At 44.2% G+C, this 20144-nt stretch overlaps 1 protein-coding gene across 1 annotated transcript in view; it reads right to left on the reverse strand.

Annotated features, from left to right (window-relative positions):
• Positions 1-8641, reverse strand: part of Prim2 (DNA primase subunit 2) — a 200383-nt gene extending 191742 nt beyond the window's left edge. The window contains exons 1-5 of the mRNA XM_052191894.1: positions 8497-8641; positions 7711-7876; positions 6782-6885; positions 3064-3143; positions 1817-1937 (exon numbers count right to left, since the gene is read on the reverse strand). Of these exons, the coding sequence (XP_052047854.1) occupies positions 1817-1937; positions 3064-3143; positions 6782-6885; positions 7711-7864 (459 nt within the window). The 5' untranslated portion in view covers positions 7865-7876; positions 8497-8641. The remainder of the gene's footprint in view (positions 1-1816; positions 1938-3063; positions 3144-6781; positions 6886-7710; positions 7877-8496) is intronic.
• Positions 8642-20144: the final 11503 nt, after the last annotated feature.

Raw genomic sequence — 20144 nt, forward strand, 5'->3', positions numbered from 1 at the left:
CAATAAAAATGTCCCAATTAGACAGTGCTGGCAACTGCACAGCTCTAATTACACTAAAAAAAAAAAAAATCACTTTAAAAGGATGTCAAGGGGCTGGAGAGATGGCTCAGTGGTTAAGAGCACGGACTGCTCTTCCAGGAAGTGATTTCAAACCCCAACGACCACATGGTGGCTCACAACCATCTGATGCCCTCGTCTGTTGTGTCTAAAGACGGCTACGATGCAGTTAGGTAGAACAATAAATAAATCTTTTTTTTTTTAAAGCATGTTAAAATACATTAATTCTATTTCAATTTTTATTTTACATGTATGTATGAGTGCCTGCACGTACGTATGAGGACTCCATGTGTATCTGGGGCCCAAGGAGCCCAGAGAAAGGCATCAGATCCTCTGGAACTGATTAATTAAACGCAGCTGTGAGCCACTTGTCTCTGTGTGGGGACCGGATCCCACGACTCTGCCTCAGCGGCAAGCACCTCCACTGAGCCGCCTCTCCAGCACCTTAAGATATCACTCTTTTACAGTATATATGGCAACATGCTCAAATATTCTAGAGCTAAAAATAAAACTTAAAAAGAAAAATGTATCCGGATAATGTTTTTCAATCTTCCAATAGAAACTAATACTTTCAATAAAAAGTTAGTTTTTTTTAGTTTTAAAAAGCTATTTCTAAGAAAAAGATAAACTAAAGTTAAAGATGACTCAGTAGTTAAGAACACAAACTGCTCTTCCACAGGACCTGAGTTTGATTCCCAGCACCCAAGTCGGGCAGCACGCAATTGCCTGTAACCCCAGTTGCAGGAATCCAGTGCCCACAGCCTCCATGGGCACCACACTCACGTGCACATCCCAAGCACAGACACAGGCGTAAAGCATGACTAAAATAAAATTTACCTTTTTTTTTAATAGATAAATTAACTGTTGATGACAGCAACAGTGGACCTCACCAAGGGCCAAAGCTACAATCCAACGGGAAGCGCTGGGTTTGGGTCCAGTGATCCTCTGTGGAGACTTCCCAGGTAACCCCATATGGGGGGCATAATGTAGGGGTACGGTAAGGAGGAGAGTACCTCCCTAGGAGACAGTTACTTGACTCTCCTCACACACCCTAATCTGACCAGAAGTGTAACAGGGAGTGGGAAAAGCGAGCTCAGAGAGTACGTCTTTCCTCTTGGCGGCACTGGCTTGTGAGAAGCCTGCCAGGGAGGCGCCTGCAGACAGGACACGGGCCTTACACCAACACCAAAGTCCTAAACAGCCCCTCTTCCACCTGACTGCTGGAACCTGCCAGAAGCAATCTTTCTTTGACAGCAGCACAGATCCACCTATGACATCTTTCTTCTTCTAGCCACAACACTTCTCTGTGCTAAATTTCCCAAACATTTCTGTTTCATATAACTGCAAAATGTAGTTCGCTCAGATTTACCTGCAAAAACTATTTCTTAAATCTATCCAAGCAGATTTTAAGAAGAGCTGACTTTCAGAATGAAATACGGCCTTCTCTAGACTTCACGTGCTTTTGCGTATCACTTGCTATCAGCTGGTCTTTGAGCCGGGTACCTAATAAAAGGACGCAGAGAGCTAGAACACCACTTACACTATCAGCACGTAAAGGAGACAGCACTTTGCAAGCCAGACACAGTGGCACGCCTGCAATCCCAGTGCTCAGAACACGGAGCCATGGAGACTGCCCTAAGTCTGAGCCTGGACTACAGCGGAAGACCCAGTCTCACAAAAATGGAAATGAAGGGAGGGGAGAGTGGGAAACACACACACACACAGAGACTCATACACATGGGGGGGGGGGCACACTTACAGCTTCAAAATGCAAATGGCTATCCTTTAAGAAACTCTGGACTTTATCCTTGGGTAAAATACTGAATCGAAACCGAAGCAGATCCATTTCTTGTTGAATGAACCATCGTCTAAGATCTTCCCTGAAACGCAGACAGAAACAGGAGCGTAATGAGTACCCGGGTGATTACTAGACTCAGATCTTCCGAGATGACACCCAAGGCAAGTCAGATGCCAAGAGGCCCAGGAGTGTTATAAAAACGAGTAAATGCAGAACATTTTGAGGAAATCTGTGCAATCATTGGATAACATAAAACAGCCCACTGCATTTAAACTCCCAAAGCGTCAGTTACACTGGGAAGCGAGGCACTCCTTCTGAGGAGGTTTTGTCCATGTCAAGTAAAAACACCAAAGTCTTAAAAGTAATTTTACCTCTGAACAGATGAACATGTGTACACTGTCAACTCCAAGAGTCAGCTTTAGAGCAAACTTCAATGTTCTAAAGCCAAAATAACAATGTACTAATCCGTAAGAGTGGCATTCACATGATAACTATTACATGTAAAATACAGCTTCATTTCTGTGAGGTGACTTTTATAGACCACCAATAATTCTGTGACTATGGAGGGTATATGACCTACATGTGGTCTTCTTATAAAGCCATCCTCTAGGTCTCAAGCTTTAAGCCAAAAATGCTCTCATTTATGTTCTCGGGAGAAGAAACAACTCAAGATACTCAACTCATAACCCACCAATAAAGAGAAACAACCATAGCTCTGACAAAAAATTAAAATTTAGTAAGGGGGAAAAAGTTAAATTGTAAAAAAGCAATTAACTACTTCTACCTCTGGGTGGCAGCATTGAGTCATAATTAACCAGCTACGCACTGAAAATAGCTAAAATAAGCACTTACATCTTAAATTAGAAAACTTTTACCAAATTCAAGTGCATGTTTAAATGAATGCTTATTAGTAATATTACCACTTTTTCTTGAAAGATTATCAAAAGTAGCCTTTGTAAAAAAAATCCCTTATAAATTTAAATCCCAAACGCAGAGCCTCTCCCATTAGGTATCTCCAATTTATTTTCAGTATTTTCCAGTAAAACAACTTATTTCAAAGGACTCGCAACCATATTCAGCCTACAGCGCACTGGTTCCACCACTGTTATTCTGAGTTTTTCTGAAGTCGTTCAAAGACACGCCAAATTGAAAAGCACACGTTTATAGCCTGCGAGATCAAAGCGGAGGTCAGGACCAGGTGTACTCACGACTGGCAGTACGCGAGGCGCAGGATAAAGTGGGAGATGTGGTCCCTTCTCCGAGGCTCATACTCATCCTCCAGGCTCTCCTTGAAAACAATAAGGCCAGGGAAGAATGAACGTGTTAGAATGACAAGAGGCGGAAAGAGACACAGACTCATCCCATTTCCTGATATGCCTCCAGGACAATCACCGCGTTATCAACCACAACAGGTGAAAGCAAGAACCACACCACCTCACGGAAAGCTCCCGAGCAGGGGCGGCCACTGCCCTCCATCAGTCACCGCTCCTAACAGTCTACACCCAGGATGCTCATCCCCTCAACCAGGTCTACGTATGGATAAAAAGCTGTATTTTAACTATATATAGATATGAGTAATACATACACACACGCATGCACGCATGCACACACGCACACACATATACATATATATATATATATATATATATATATATATATGTATATATGTAACCAAAAGCTGACTGACTTATTCTTAGCATTTGGAGATGGGACTTTAGAGTATGTTGCATATGTGTATGTGTGTGTGTCTGTGTGTGTGTGTGTGTATTATAATATGCATAATATATATTTATACATAATATACAGTAATACATACACACGTAAATTTATATTTACGTACATATACATAATAATTAGTCAGCCTTCGGTACTCTTACAAAATAGAGGAAAGATAAGCCATTTAAAAGGATAAAGGTTAAGGAGAAAAGGAAAGGAAAGGAAAGGAAAGGAAAGGAAAGGAAAGGAAAGGAAAGGAAAAGGAAAAGGAAAAGGAAAAGGAAAAGGAAAAGGAAAAGGAAAAGGAAAAGGAAAAGGAAAAGGAAAAGGAAAAGGAAAGGAAGGCTGGATGGATAAAGGTTCATTCTTGGTGCAGAGACTTGAGGATTTCAGTACTGTCGTTTAGTCTCCACTTTGGGAAGGAGCACATGCTGGGACAGGGCGGCTCACCGCATAGGAGCCGCAATGTAGCCAAGGGTGTAAGAGACCACAGTGTCCGGAGACCATGGTGTCACTGTGCCCTTCAATGGATGCCCCAACGACCAAAATCCTCCCCTCTTAGAGAGTCCATCTCCCTTCAAATACACCAAGCTGGGGACCAAGCCTTTTAACAGCCAAGCTCTGGGAAACATTCCAGATTCAAGCAACAGCACAGAGCCTACAAGCAGCCAGGCTGGGATTGATATTTAAACATCTCCCTCCTCACTTTTTTCTTAATTAGATATTTGCTTTATTTACATGTCAAATGTTAACCCCTTTCCCTGTTACCCCACCAGAAACCCCCTATCCTGTCTCCCCTCCCCTCCCTCCTCACTTCTTAAGAGAGCAGCTTCAGTCTTCACCAGCTGCCCTGAGGTCCCTGTTGTAGACGGCATTGAGACTGTGCATTCACATGGCATGGCGTCTCCCCTCCCATCTCCATGGCCACAGCACCTGTTGCCTCCCCCTCCCATCTCCATGGCCACAGCATCTGTTGCCTCCCCCTCCCATCTCCATGGCCACAGCATCTGTTGCCTCCCCTCCCATCTCCACAGCCACAGCATCTGTTGCCTCCCCTCCCATCTCCATGGCCACAGCATCTCTCCTTCACTGTCCAATAACTAAAACCTCCAACTCACTGGCTACTGCCCTGGTGGCCGTTGGTGGGGAAATGACTGTGGACAACATCCTAGTGTCAATCTCTGGCCACTGGACAATCCAACAAGGGTGAGCATATCTGCACACATACATACATCAGTCACACAAATAAAAAGCAAGCATGCGTGTATATTATGTATAATGGTGAGTGTACACGTATGTTGTCCTGCCTCTCCCCTGTAATTCTGTGTAAACATCGAACAAGAATATCCATACCCACCTCACCACTCTCCCCCGACCATGACCACTATCGTAGTTTCTGCCTTGTCTGCAAGGGTCTACTGCACACTGTACATCTCATCTTACAAGATCTACCTTAAGTTTACAAAACTGTTAGGATTAGAAATACCATCACAAAATAAAATGCCCCAGTTAAAATCTTGGCTCTACCGGTTGCCACATTATGAGCATGAAGCATAAGAAAACAGAGCCCTGGTTCATAAGATGACACAGTCATAGAACCTGGCTCATCAGACAAACTACATTAGAGTTCATAAGTAATGTGCTTACAGCCAGATTTACCACAAACTAAGCAGAGCACAAATCTCTGGTGCTGTTTTGCTGTTGGTATTAACATGACCACTGTTATTTTTTGGCTTCTGTGGACTCCCAGATCATCTCCTAATCCTCACAAACCCAATCCACCCACCTTAGACACAGCACTCTCCCCTCGGAAGCCTCCTCTCCCACTAAACATGCCTTCCAAGGCAGGACTTGCATACGCAGACGTCTGCAAGAGTCTGTCACAGACAGTCCCAGTCATGTCTAGAACAACACTCAGCTTCTTGGTCCTAAGACCAGCTTTTCTTATTGTATGCCACACCCTAAAATATCACTACCTGGACGAACCTCACTGTCTGCAGCAAGTCACCAAGGGCAGACCTCTGACTACTACACCCACTTCTGCCTGTGGCTGTGTCCCCTGCCTGCTGTCTGCACATGGGGTGAGGAACCCCAGCTACACACTCCCCCCTTCACAAAGCCTGCCATGCCTTGACTGCTATGGTGAAGAATGACATCTAAAGCCACAAGTAAAACCTCTCTTGCCTTCAATTACTTCTGTCAGGTACTTAATGAACTGATACACCGTCCTAAGCAGAGACCTGGGCACTGTAACTATTCTCTCCAATTTCCCCTTGGGATAGGCCACTAAAATCCTTTCAGTCCGCATTAATATCCCGTCAACTGTCCCCGTCGCTCATAAATTCAGACTCTCATCACTCCAGGCTCCTGTTCTCTCCTGTCCAAGGCGACCCAATCAACTGCTGCTAGCAGTTATCCTCCCAAAATGAAAATGTCTTGGTATCTGTCACGATGCAGTTCCAAGCCAGATGTGGCACTGCGCACCTGCTGCTTCAGCACTCCAGGGGCTGAGGAACAATGCAGGGCCAGCCTGGGCTACTGCACACCTGCTACTTCAGCACTCCAGGGGCTGATGAACAGTGCAGGGCCAGCCTGGGCTACTGCACACCTGCTACTTCAGCACTCCAGGGGCTGATGAACAGTGCAGGGCCAGCCTGGGCTGCTGCACACCTGCTGCTTCAGCACTCCAGGGGCTGATGAACAGTGCAGGGCCAGCCTGGGCTATATTACAAGTGCTAGGAACACTTGGACTGCGAACAACCCCCTCCAAAAGCAAAACAAAACAAAACAAAAAAACAAAGAAAACAAGCAATAAATAAACAAATAGCAAGCAGTTCCAGAACTCCAGCATCTCCTCCTCTGCCTGGGTCCGGCAGCCACTGCACGTGTTCCTGAAGTACACAGAAAGAATTCACCTGCATCACCCTGGGTGACACGGAACGCACAGGCGATCTCTGTGGTCAGCCGTGGGCAGAAGGCGAGGGTCTCACTAAGCACCTGCACAATGTACAGGACGATCCTGCAATGAGGAACTAATAAGGCAGAGGATAGCAATCATATACTACATGTCAATCACCTCAGCAGAATGTAGATTCTTTCTAAGAGTCTCACCTACACTCATCTTTACAAAAGCCCCTCCCATGACTGACGCCCAGGAGTATAAATGCACACAGACTGAAGGGAGCTTCCCTCCGCCTTCCAGTCACTTACTCTGTAAGAAAACTTGAGCTTTCGAATCTCGGCCTCCAGTTTACTCTGGTATTGTTCTGTTCCTTTGACATAGCTCACACCAAGATTCTCAATTGCTTTCAGCACTAAGGGGAAAAGATTAAAAGGAAGAAACGTTTAAATCCAAGACAATTAAAAAGAAAAAACTCAAAGATAAAAACTTATGGAGAGCAGTTGTCTAATTATTTGTTCTTGGAACATGTGTTAATACTTTAACAACTTTGTTTCCGGTAGGTACATCACACGAACTGTGCTTGGAAGTCGATTTCTTCACTCATTTCTTCACTAACACACAAAGGCCAAGAGGCCTCCAGTTCTGTGGCTACATCCTTCTCACACCTCAGTCCCCTGAGGTACAATATGCCCTCAGGTGTCCACGCTTCTCCACTCTCTCCTAACTACTCACCGGAAGCAGAGCTCTCTTCCACGGCTGCGAGCCTTTGCGGCGACCGTTATCTCAGTCTGGAAAGCCCTCCATTGCTTCTGTCGGACAATCCCTAGATTCTACCCATTTCTTTAGAAACCAAACCAAATTTCAACTTCTCTAGGAAACTTCCCTTCATTAAACTAAGCTAGTTATTCCCGCTTTTATGCTCCAGGAGCATTAATATTCACTTCTACCAAAGCAGATCATAATCTGATGCATGATTTCTACTCTACATGTCTGTCTCCACATAGTAGATACAGTTTCAACATAGAGCTTAATTGCATTATTCCTTACAACGTTCCTGCCACCTGGAAGGGTGGCACTCAAAATGCATACAATGAATAAACGAATAACAAACCTTCAACAGCAAATCACCAATGTATGTTGACGAGCTGCTGAACAAAGAGAAACTACCTTTATTCCCTGCCACAGTGACAGCTGCACGTTTCAAGAACACAAGCACTGCAAGTTAAATGCCACTCACATTTAACTCTATCAAAAGCCAAGCTTTCAAACTCTGTCAACGATATGTTTTCCATAGGCGGCTGCAGGTAAAACTGAAGGCTATGAGGGTAATGAGCATTCCTCTGGTCGCCTGCCAATCTCAGCTTCTTCCGGATCCTTCCCGAGAACTGCATCTTGACTACCTTCTGAAATTAGTGAAATAAGTAAATTATAATGTATATATCATATAAAATATATTACATATTTATATATTATATACTGTAATATATAGCGCTTAGGTGGCAATGCAATATATAAGTGTTAAAACTACGGAAAAAGGCTGACTCAATGAAGTAGATATGTACGGAAACACAAAATACTGAAAGCATGCACAGACTGGAAGTGATTATACCTAAACCCTGCTGTGTTGTCTAGATTCTCTATATACAACTGTAATAACAGGGCGAATGAGGGAAAGACACAAACTGGGATATGTGCAGATGGTGGCCCTTGTAAGCCAAAGTGTGATCACCGAGTGATGTTGCCTGTTCAACAGATTGGTTTCACCACCCTCAGGCATCAGCGAACCCAAGACAAGAAGAGGTTTGAGGGCGGGGGTATTAAATTCCTGAAATCAAGGGAAAGTAGATTCTACCTGGATGAGAGACTTCTCGTACTTATAATTCTGGGATCCAGCCTTTCCAGAATATTCAAAAGTGCCTCAACTTCCCTCCCGGCCCCAGCGCCTTCCCGGGCAGCCCCGACCCCCACCCCATCCCACCCAGCGCCTCCCTCCCACCCGACACCACCTATCACTCGGTCCCACCAGGTCAGCTCGCAAGCTTCCAACTCCACGGTTTCTCTCTGTCCCAAATAAACCCGCGGGATATTCTTCTACCAGCCAGCAACCAAACTGGAAGAAACACCCGCGCTGACAGCCGCTCTTTCCCAGTGGCGGGAGAGTTCATTTGGACAGGAAGCGGAAGTGATGCGCGGAGGTCCCACCCCCGTGGCGCCCCGCCCACCACGGCGCGGGAGCGACTGAAGGGACTGTGCTTGTGCATTTTGCACGGGGGCAGACTTTTTGATGCTGGTTTTGTTTTTTGTTTTGCTGGCGGATGTGCGTCTTTTGAGACCGTGTCTCGCACCGAAGCCAAGGCTTACTTGGAATTGGTGGCAATCCTCCTGCTTCAGCCTCCCACAAGTGCTCGGTTTAGGCTGAGCCACAACGCCCACCATAAGATATCTTGAATCCAAGAGGTGGGGATTTTGTCGTTTTGTTTTCCAAAATGTAAACTGCCCGTACGGAGGCGACGTTGGGCTCGGGGCTGCAGTGCACACGGCAAACATTCCCACGCTGCAGCCAGAGTCGGGGTAGCAGAGACTCCGGAAGCTTGGAGGCGCTTTACCTGGGTGACCTCCCCGCTCTCCAGGAGGTGGAGAGGAGCCAGCCAGCCGTGTCTGCTTTGCCCCTGACACCAGGACTGTCCCTCGTTCCGCTGGCAACGCTGCCTTCTTCCTGATGAGAAAAGAGCTGTAAGAATGACGTCCGTTTGCGCATCCCCGAGCGATGCTCGCCAGGCAATCTGAGAACGAGCATAGACTCGGGGGAGCGGAGGAACCTGCAAGTCTTAGCAGAAACGCTCCGGGACCACTGGGAAGCCAGCTGGGTGGGCGTCTTAAGAGCCCGGCCGGCCCCTGCCGTCTATGGTGTGTTCGAGGCGGCGTGTTCTTCTACATAAGGCACAGAAAGGTCCTGGGATGGAGCTGGGAGTGGTCAGCGAGCACTTTGAAGCCTCCAAGTACCCACCTAAGACTAAATCGGTAGCAGATCCTTGAACGGGAACCTGTTTATCTGTCAATTTTTATTCTCAAGCCACACAAAGCAGGCTCTAGTATTAATCCTAATTTACACATAAAAGAATGGTGACTTCCAAATATTGCCTTGACAAGAAATAGGGGGCTCCATTCTGCCAACCGGCTCACCTGATTTCGTTCGTATGACAGTAGAGTACACACTTCCCTTCTGTGGCCTAAACACAATTATCATCACGGAATCCATAGAAACTCCTAAAACATATGAACTGCTTTGGTGGGGGGGGGGTGCTGAAGTACAGAAGGAGAGATACCGTGAGTAGTCTGAGGATACCATGGAGATCACAAAGACTTAAAAGAAAAAAAAAACTATCTGACTATATAAAAACATAAAATTGCTCATCTAAAAAAGTCCCCAGAATAATTTTGCAATCAGAGAAGATTTACCGTCTTGATAGTTAATACCATCAAGAGTTAGTATGAAAGTGTTCATTACCGTCGGCAATGACATTTTTCCTTGCAAAATCGACAAATATTTCACAATAAAAGAGCTCACCGTGCCACATATGTCGTTCACTTGAAGTCCCACCCCCATTCCTTATGATCCCCATATGGTGCCATTACTTTCTTCACACTCTGATGATGACAGGGTCTCACTGTGTAAACCAGGCTGGTCTGGAATGAGATGTGTAGATCCGGCTGACCTTGAACTGGCAAAGATCTGCCTGCTTCTGCCTACCCACTGCTAGAATTTAAGGCACGTCCCATCGTGCCCGATTTATTTTTATATGTTTATAACCCTCTACAAGAGACTTTTCAAACATGAACTACTAGAAAAAAATGTCTTCTTTAAAAATACACCGATAAGCCAGTTTTTTGTTTTTTGTTTTTTTTTTTAGTTTCAAGTGATTCAAGGCCATCACTTGTGGTTTAAGAATTCCATAGCTATTTGACTTTAAGCTCCTATTGGACAGCCCCTTTCATTTATCTTCATGTATCCTTTTATATTGTTAGGGTCCAAGAATCGCTAATGGGAGACCCCAGACTCAAATAGTATACAACGGCGTTTATTCTGCAGAAACTGCCAGCATGCAGGGGTCAGCCACTCCTCCAAATGTCAGCAGCTTGAAGGGCTCCTAAGCCTCCTTTGATGCAGAGCTAGGGGAATTTCCCAGAGGGTTACAGTAACCTCTGATGTGATTGGTAGGAGGCAACGCAGTGACATTAGGACGATTCTGATTGGCTGCCATGTTCTATTACAGTTGGTGAGACCTTGAAAGAATTTCAGAGAACAGCTCAGCTCTGGCCTTGTTTTCTCCTCTGGCCAGTGTCCCACAAACAGATTCAGCAGAGACTTACCCTCCCCCAGTCAGGGCTGCCACTGACCAACAGCCCATTGTCAGTGACTTCCCCTGAGAAGCTTAGTTTGCTTCCCAAGGAACTGAAAAAAAAATAAAAATTTAAGGATTTATTTATTGGAGGTTTGAGAGATGGCTCAGGGGTTAGAGGTTAGATAGCAGAGAGGCTCTTCCAGAGGTCCTGAGTTCAATTCCCAGCAATTGATGGGATGGTGGCTCTCAACCATCTGTAAATGGATCTGATGCCCTCTTCCGGTATGTCTGAAGACTGCTACAACGTACATGAAATAAATACTTTAAAAAAAAAGAATTATCTATTTTATTTTTTAAAAGATTTATTTATTTTATGTATATGAGTAATAGCTGTGTTCAGACACACCAGAAGAGGGCATCTGATCCCATTATAGATATTTCTGAGCCTCCATGAGGTTTCTGGGACTTGAACTCAGAACCTCTGGAAAAGCAGCCAGTGCTCCTAACTGCTGAGCCATTTCTCCAGTCGGAATTGAAATGTTTTATCCCCAAGATTTTTAGACCTTTCAATACAATCTCTCAAATGCCTGTCTTCAAAATTAAAATATGAAGTAACTATTGTCATTTTATGACTAACTCATAAAGAACTAGAAAAACACATTTAACCATCCCAAAATCTTATTATGCCATGTAATAGCTGCCTTTACAACATACCCAAAACCTATTTTGTTTACTTTTGTGTGGATTTATGCATAGAGGTATTTTTATGTTTTTATGTATTTATGTGTGGGCTCCGCATATTTGTGCACCTCTTACATGCAGTGACAAAGAGAGGCCAGAAGAGGGCATCAGATTCCCTGGGACTGGAGTTACAGTGGGCTGATTGCTTCTGAGTGCTCTGCGAGAGCAGCAAGCGCTCCAGACTGCTAAGCCATCTGTCCATCCCCCTAAAAGCCTCCATTTGATCTCAGAGAACAAAATAGGCTGAGTCTATCAGCCCAAGATAGCATCGTAGGCCACGGCACACTATAAAAATTGTTTTCTGTATCCAGAGGCAATTGAAAGGCAGAGATCCCTGTCACAGCAATGATATGGACATCCATATGATATGGACATCCATCAACAATGATGGGTTAATATAATACTCAGCCCTGGAAAACGAGATGCTGGGCAAACTATGGACACTGACTTCATGGGGGGCGGGGGGAATATACACAAACACAATTTTACTTTCACTAAACCAAAAGCAGTCAAAAACAAGGAAGACTGTGCCATTTCTGTAACCACCACTCCTGGATTCCAAGAGCCTTTAATAATTATTTATGAAACGAGATTGATGAGTCCTGGAAAGTTGCTGGGCTTGGCTTCACCTTAAACAGATGGTTTGAATCAAATGTGACTCTAACCTAAGAAACTTCAAGCACTCATCTGAAAACTGTATACACATTCCTTCTGGAGTGACTCGGCTCCCCACTTTATCCCGGAATAAAGCACAGGGTACCTTTTGCAGCATAATTTCCATGAATCATGACTGAGTGGTGAGCACAGAGCCCTTGCTGCACTATACCAGCTGCAGACAGACAAACCCAGCTGGCATTCCCCGTAGTTGATGTCGCCACTGCAGAACTCCTGTGGTGCGTTACACAGTCGAGGGTTTCGTCGCCATATTTGGTAAGTCAGAGTGCATCCCTGGTTTTTCCCAGTTTGGGATGTGTTGTCCTAAAGGGAGGATGTGCTAAGGATCTTTACCAAGTGAGCATGCTGTGACCACAAGCCCTGTCAGCCCTGCTCTTGTGGAAAGCACAGGAAAAGGAGTCTTTCCAACAGAGTGGCTGACCCATAAAACCTGGCCACCTTCTGCTCCCCCACCCTCCTGACTTCATTTCCTATTTCCGAGAGATTGGCTACAGAAGAAGTCTAGAAACAGCCATTGCGTTCTTTCTCCCTTGGCTTTCATCGGTCTAGCAGTGAAGGTCAAGAGAGCAGGAGAGGGAACATACCCTTAAGAGGCACTACAGGGAGGAAGAAATCCCTGGTTGAGCATGAACTTGGTTTCTTTCATTCTGGAAACATCAGAGAGCCCTACTAAGTGCCAGGCAGTGCTTCCTGACGAAAGAGCCACACATCTCTGCCCTCCTGAACTTTATGGTCTAATGGGAAAAATAAATAAACAAACTAATATGAGTCAATATAAGTAATTGCCAAGCAATAAACAATTCATACAGAGGAGGACTACACACAGCCTTAGAAATTCTAGAAAGAGGGACTGGAAAAGGCTGGACACGCGCGTGACTACGAAGCAATAATAATAAGAAAATTAAAGATATCTGTATCCCTTTGAAGATTGTTAGAGCCTTACAGTGCTTACCACACTGTGATACTGGAACAGGAATATGCAAATTAACTGAGCAGAGCAGATGATCCAGAAGTGGTTTCACACCAGTAAGGAAGCCTGCCTGTGACAGACAGGTCCTCTGCTCAGGTCAATGGAGCAAAGATGGACAGTGCTAATTGGCTCTCTGTGGGAGAGCAATTTTATTCTCACTACCCACAGATATCAACTCCAGCTAGTGGACGAACTACTCAAGAGGGGCAAACTTGTAAGACTTTCAGAACAAACATATACATGGTCTTTATACTGTTTGTGATCCAAAGAGGTCCTTAAACAATGCATGACATTACAGGCACAGTTGGCAGGTGCCCGCACTCTCTGCTATTTGGGAGGCTAAAGTAATGAGATGGCTTACCTCCACTTGAGCCTACTCGGAACAGCACAAGACCACATTTCAAACCGGGAGTGTGATGGTGTGTATATGCTCGGCCCAGGGAATGGCACTATTAGAAGATGTGACCCTGTTGGAGTAGGTGTGTCACTGTGGGCATGGACTTAAGACCCTCATCCTAGCTGCCTGGAAGTCAGTCTTTCACTATCAACCTTCAGATGAAAATATAGAACTCTCAGCTCCTCCTGTGTGTGTGTGTGTGTGTGTGTGTGTGTGTGTAGCCCTGGCTGTCCTGGAACTCACTCTGTAGACCGGGCTGGCCTCGAACTCAGAAATCTGCCTGCCTCTGCCTCCCAAGTGCTGGGATTAAAGGCATGCACCACCACTGCCTGACCTGGTATCTGCTCACAGCAGTAAAACTCTAAGACACAGGTGGGAGAGACACTAGTAAAAGCAGCCGAGGCTGGAGAGAAAACTCAGCAATGAAAAATGTGGACTTCTCTTGCAGAAGGGCCCAGCTCAGTTCCCAGCTCCCATGTCAGAAAGCCTGCAACAGCCTGTGACTCTAGCTCTAGCAGACCCAACCCCCTTTTCTGGACTCGTGTACATATGACCATACACACACACACACACACACACACACACACACAGAAACAGAGACAGACAGAGAGAAACAGAGAGACACACATAAAGAAAGAGAGAGAGAGAAATAAAGAATTATAAAAATAAGTTACAAAGAAGAAAAGTATTCGGAGATGGAGAGAAATGATTGTCATGCAATAATGTGAAAGTCCACTGCCACTGAACTGTACACTTAAAATGGCAATTCTGTGCTGTATATATTTTAACCACTTTGAAAGCACAAGCTAAAAAGTAAGAAATCATAAGAGTGGGTAATGAGGGTGAATATAAAAAGAAGGGATTGATTTTTGGGGGGTACATTAGAATAAAGAACTTAAGTCTAAAATTAACTACACATGCATTCTAACACCCACAGAATTGGAATACTTGTGACCAACACAGAATTAATATCCAAATATAACTAGTAAAAAAAAATGCTTACCTAGCGTGCAGGAAACCCTGGGTTCAATCCCCAGTAACACATAAATCAGAGAGATGGCACAAACTGTAACCCCAGCTATGGAGAAACATAGGCAGGAGCATCCCCAAGGACATAGGGGGTTAAAGGTCACCCTATATACCATGAGACCCCCATCTCCAAAAATTTAAGTAAATAAATAAATAGTAAAGAATGAAGGGACATTTTTGGAGCAGAGGAAATGGTTCTGTCTGCATGGATGAGAACACGTGAAACCGCAGGAGCAACCAGGGAGACGGACATGCACAGGGACACCACAGTCCAGGTCTGAGAAGACCGAATCTCAGGAAGACATCCACGTGCCTCGGAAACAGGTGAGCCGACGCCAAGCTAGTGTCGCCTGGCAGGTCTCCACGTGTTTGCCTCAGCTCAAGAGTTCAAATCTAAGCATGGTAGAGTTTCAAGAGAAATTGTGTGCCTGTGCATCAACAACACTCTCACAAGAATATTCACAGGCACTTCAAAACACTAAATACCAGATCCTATCCATTGCTAGGGAAATAAACTGTAGCCTTTTCACCCAATGAAATGTTAAAACAAAACAAAAAAAACAAAGCTCAATATAAACAAGTCAGCTACAGCTGGAATAATCAGAGTCATAAGGAAACAGGTCACTCTTATTTATCTGCTAGGTGTATTTAATATCTTATCCCTTACTTAAAAAAAAGTCACTCCATCCATCCCTCTAGCCTGCTCTCCATACGGGTTTGTTTGGGATTTATAAGCGTTTTTCGGAGCTGTGTGCTTACACTTAGGTTTAGTCCCAGGAGACCCTAAGGAGAGAAGGAAGGAGGGTCAGTGCGGTTACTTCCTGAGCTGTCTCCCTGCAGCTCTTCACCATGTCGTCGTCGTCACTACACGTCTCAACGTAGCTAACGCTGAATGGCTCGCTGGCTTTGGGTCTGGCAACAATTCCTGTCCCTCCACAAAACTAGTAACATAACAAACTGACTTAGAGTTCATATATTATCTCAAACGCATGCAAAAAATTAGCGTATTTTGAGTGTACTGCCTTCCTTCTCTTGGACTCTGATAAATTCAGGATTTATATAAAAAAAATCTAAAGATTTAATCAGTATAGTATTGAAGAATACATACTGAAGACAGTGATTCAATTCGAGACACTAGTAGCCTTCTAGTAGAGATGTGCAGGCTGGAGACAAGCTCAGTGATTGAGAACACTGGCTGCCCTTCCAGAAGTCATGAGTTCAATTCCTAGCAACCACATGGTGGCTCACAACGATCTATAGTGAAATCTTGGGCCCTCTTCTGGCATGCAGTACATGCAGCTACTCATATATTAAATAAGAAACTCTCTTTAAAAAAAGAAAAGAAAAAGAGGAGGCATGCATTGGTGGGAATCTTGCGCCGTCTTTCTCGTGCCGTCTTTCTCTTCCCAGGGTATACATAGAGACCTTGTAATATTGTAAAACAAAACAAGTGTGTCTGGTTTTATGTGGAGGTCCTTGATTAGATGTCCCTCAATGGAGGAATGGATACATAAAATGTGGTATATTTACACAATGGAATACTACACAGCAATTAAAAACAATGAATTCATGAAATTCATAGGCAAATGGTTGAAACTAGAAAATATCATCCTAAGTGAAGTAACTCATTCACAAAAGAACACACATGGAATGCAGTCACTGATAAGTGGATATTAGCCCAGAAGCTCAGAATACCCAAAACACAACCCACACACCAAATCATTCCCAAGAAGAAGGAAGGAGAGGGCCCAGGTCCTGGAAAGGCTTGATGCAGCATTGTAGGGGATTGCCAGGACAGAGGAGTGGGAGGGGGTTGATTGGGGAACTGGAGGAGGGAAGAGGACTTATGGGACTTAGAGGGAGGGGGACCAGGAAAGGGAAAATCATTTGGAATGTAAACAAAGAATAAATAAATAAATAAATAAATAAACAATAAAAAAAAAAAAGGAAAGAAAACAAGATTTCAGAAAATGGACTCCTGACATCTCAGTGGGGAGATTTCCAGAGAAGTAACTTCTGTTCTCCTTCACATCACAATCCTTCCTCCTCCTCCTCCTCTTCCTCCCTGTCTCTGAGCCCTATGAGGGCATGGAATGAAAGTTCTTGTCACTAAGCCACCACCTTTGCCTGACTTCTTACCTCCACTTGCACACATGCACGCACAGAGAGAGGAGAGATACACATATAGACACACACACACACATACAAGTTGCACACACATGCTCATGTGCACACATGCTCCTTGCATGAATGACCTGATAGAGATCCCCTGAGCATCCCAGACACACCTTGTCCTGCCTGGACCTTCTCAGCACCGTGATTACATCTAGAAGGTGACAATGGGAGGCAGGTTTGTGTGTTGATTTGGGCATCTCCCTCAGATTAGAAAAGTATGCTGCCGACCACAGAAACCTCAGGCTAGGCCAGGGTGTTAGTTGCTGAGGTGAGGTGAACCTCACCCTGAACCCGGTGGCAGAAAAGCCATTCTCTTGATTGTTTCTGGATATAAGAGACTGAAAGAAACACAGGATGTTTTTTAAGTCTGCCTTTGCTTTAGCAATGTGAAGCTATCTCTAAATATTAGTATTTATGAGTCACATCTTACACAGATAATTATGTAGGCACCATAAGGCCAAACATTTCATTTCTCTGGTCAAATTAACTTTCTAGAATTCTGACAGTATCCAAAGATTATGAGAAATACCTGGTTTAAATAATTTCTAATTTAAGCATAAGCATTTAGTAGAACTCTATTCTGTTTAAATTTTAGCTGGCCTGAACTCCATCCAACAGGGCACATCATCCTCAAATCATCTCCAATAGTGATGTGCAAAGGAATTTACTTGAAAAAAACAACTGCAAAAAAAAAAAAAAAAAATCCAAGAACTGCCCTCAAATCCAGTTTACCTTACACATGGATGGCATGTTTGCTGCACTGTCCAAATAACCTCCTTGGTGAGAATCTCCAAAGTGACAGGTCATTTCACATCACCCCAGCCAGGTCCCAGCAGCCTCTAACTGCCATGGCAAGTCACATACTCTGAAATATATATGAATTATTTATCTTATGTACATGAGTACACTGTTGCTGTCTTCAGACACACCAGAAGAGGGCATCAGATCCCATTACAGATGGTTGTGAGCCACCATGTGGTTGCTGGGAATTAAACTCAGGACCTCTGGAAGAGCAGTCAGTGCTCTTAACTACTGAGCCATCTCTCCAGCCCTGAAAATATTTTTTTTCTGGAGCTGAGGACCGAACCCAGGACCTTGTACTTGCTAGGCAAGCGCTCTACCACTGAGCTAAATCCCCAACCCAGAAAATCTTATTTTTAAAATACAGGTCTGATTCCTAATCCACAAGGTCCAAGGTGGGGAAGACTGTCTTGCCGGGTTTCCCACTCTGCCTCTTTCCCATCTCTATCCCAGAATGGACGCTCTGCTGCGGCCTGCTGAACTGGATTGAACTCCGACATATTTATCCCTGACTTAAACCAGATGGGCTTTCATGTGCCTATGATGTAATCCTCCCCAAAGACGTGCTTTCACTCTTGATTTTGGCTTTCCGATCGAAACTCCTGATGAAAATATTTTCCTTCCATTGGCTGAGCTTTGGAAACTGAAGAAGGTGTAAATATGACTCAGTTAAGGGTGCCAAGATTTCATTCCAACTTGACTGATCGATAGTCACATCTAAAAGCTAGTGTTCCTCCTTGGAAAATGCTCTTAACCTTTTACAACGTAGACAGCATGCAATAAAAAGGAATCTGCCTAACATTTATTAATATAAACTGTGAAGGGTAAATGTTAAGGTCTCCTCCCACCTGTCCGGCTCTGTGGGGTTGTCTAGGCAGATTTCTTGCTATAGCACAGAGCCGGACAGACCGTAAGATGCCTTCAGACAGAAAGCACTAAATAGTCTTTGAAACAAATGAGTCACAAATCTGATAATATGTTGCAGTGTGTGGAGCTCTGGCTTGGGCACGAGGACCACAGATTTCGACTCAGGGTTCTACATCTACATCTTAGTTTTGAGAAACGTCAGTAAATGTTGGATCAAACTCAGGGTCAAAATCGGTCAAAGTCACGCGGAAACCCCATTTTATGGCTTTTTCCCCATGAGGAATAAGATTTAGTAGTCATTTATCAATGTCCTGGTGAGCGGGGATTCATCTGCAAGTTGTACACACAGCTGTTCCCACACAAAGCTAAGATGGTGGAGGTCCCACTGGGAGAGCACAGCCCTGTCTGTGGGGCACCCTGCTTTCTCCCCACTTCCCCCTTATCAGGAGTGCACAGGCCTCAGAGGGTGTCAGTTGCTGTTCCAGTACAGCTGAGTTTCAAACTGGGAGTGTGTGCATGGTGGCTCTCATTTTAATTAGGAGGCAATTGCAGATTTCACAGGAAGTACTAGCAGCCAATATATTAAAAATAAGCAAACAAAAAAACTCAGCAATGGAACCAAGGAAGATGTTTTGTTTTGTTTTAAGATTTTTATTTATTATTATATCTAAGTACACCGTACCTGTCTTCAAACACTCCAGAAGAGGGAGTCAGATCTCATTATGGATAGTTATGAGCCACCATGTAGTTCCTTGGATTCGAACTCAGGACCGTCGGAAGGGCAGTCAGTGCTCTTAACCACTGAGCCATCTCTCCAGCCTGGAAGATGTTAACATTTGAGAAACAAGTGTTTGGCTGATTGTCTTAATACTGTGCACTTTCTACAGCCTTTGAAACATTTCTGTGAGTGTAAAATTATTTCAAACTTAAGAGTTTTATTTTATTTAAAAAAAAACAACTGTGAATAGTTTCATAATGCTAATAATTATAGCACCTGATACAGGACGATTGTTTCAAATGCAAGGCTAGCCTGGGCTACATAGTAAGCTATAGTTCAGTTGGTAGAGTGCCTAGCACTCATGAAGCCCTGAATTCAATCAGGGAATTCAGAAGAAAGTTTACTTTTTAAAAGAGGGGTGTTCAGTGGTTAGCGCTTGGTGTGCTTGTACAGGCCTGAGGACAGTGCTCAGGGCCACAAAAAACCATGCTTTTACTTGAAAAAAAATCAAACACATAATCCACCAGGGCCTGATACAACGATGTCTATTTGGAGTTAGCACTTAGGCAGGAGGGTCAGAAGTTCAAGGCCAGGCTGGGCTACATAACAAGAGCCTTTTATTTTAATGGAAACAGAATATGAAAACGTCAAAGAGGTAATGTTAGTGAGAAAAAAAAAAAAAACAGGGTGCTGGCACAGGCCTATAATCTCAGCACCTGGGAAACTTGAGGCAGGGGGACTTCTGGGTTCAAGGCCAGACTGATCTATAAATCAAACTCCAGGACAGCCAGTGCTACATAAAGAAACTGTGGCAAAACATTTTAAAAGGAAGGAAGGAAGGAAGGAAGGAAGGAAGGAAGGAAGGAAGGAAGGAAGGAAGGAAGGAAGTGAAAGGTAGAGTTTTATGTAATAAATTATCACAAGCATGTAAAAAGATATCCATGGGCTGGAGAGA

This window comes from Apodemus sylvaticus, chromosome 9 (assembly GCF_947179515.1).
Source record: "Apodemus sylvaticus chromosome 9, mApoSyl1.1, whole genome shotgun sequence".
Lineage (NCBI taxonomy): Eukaryota > Metazoa > Chordata > Mammalia > Rodentia > Muridae > Apodemus > Apodemus sylvaticus.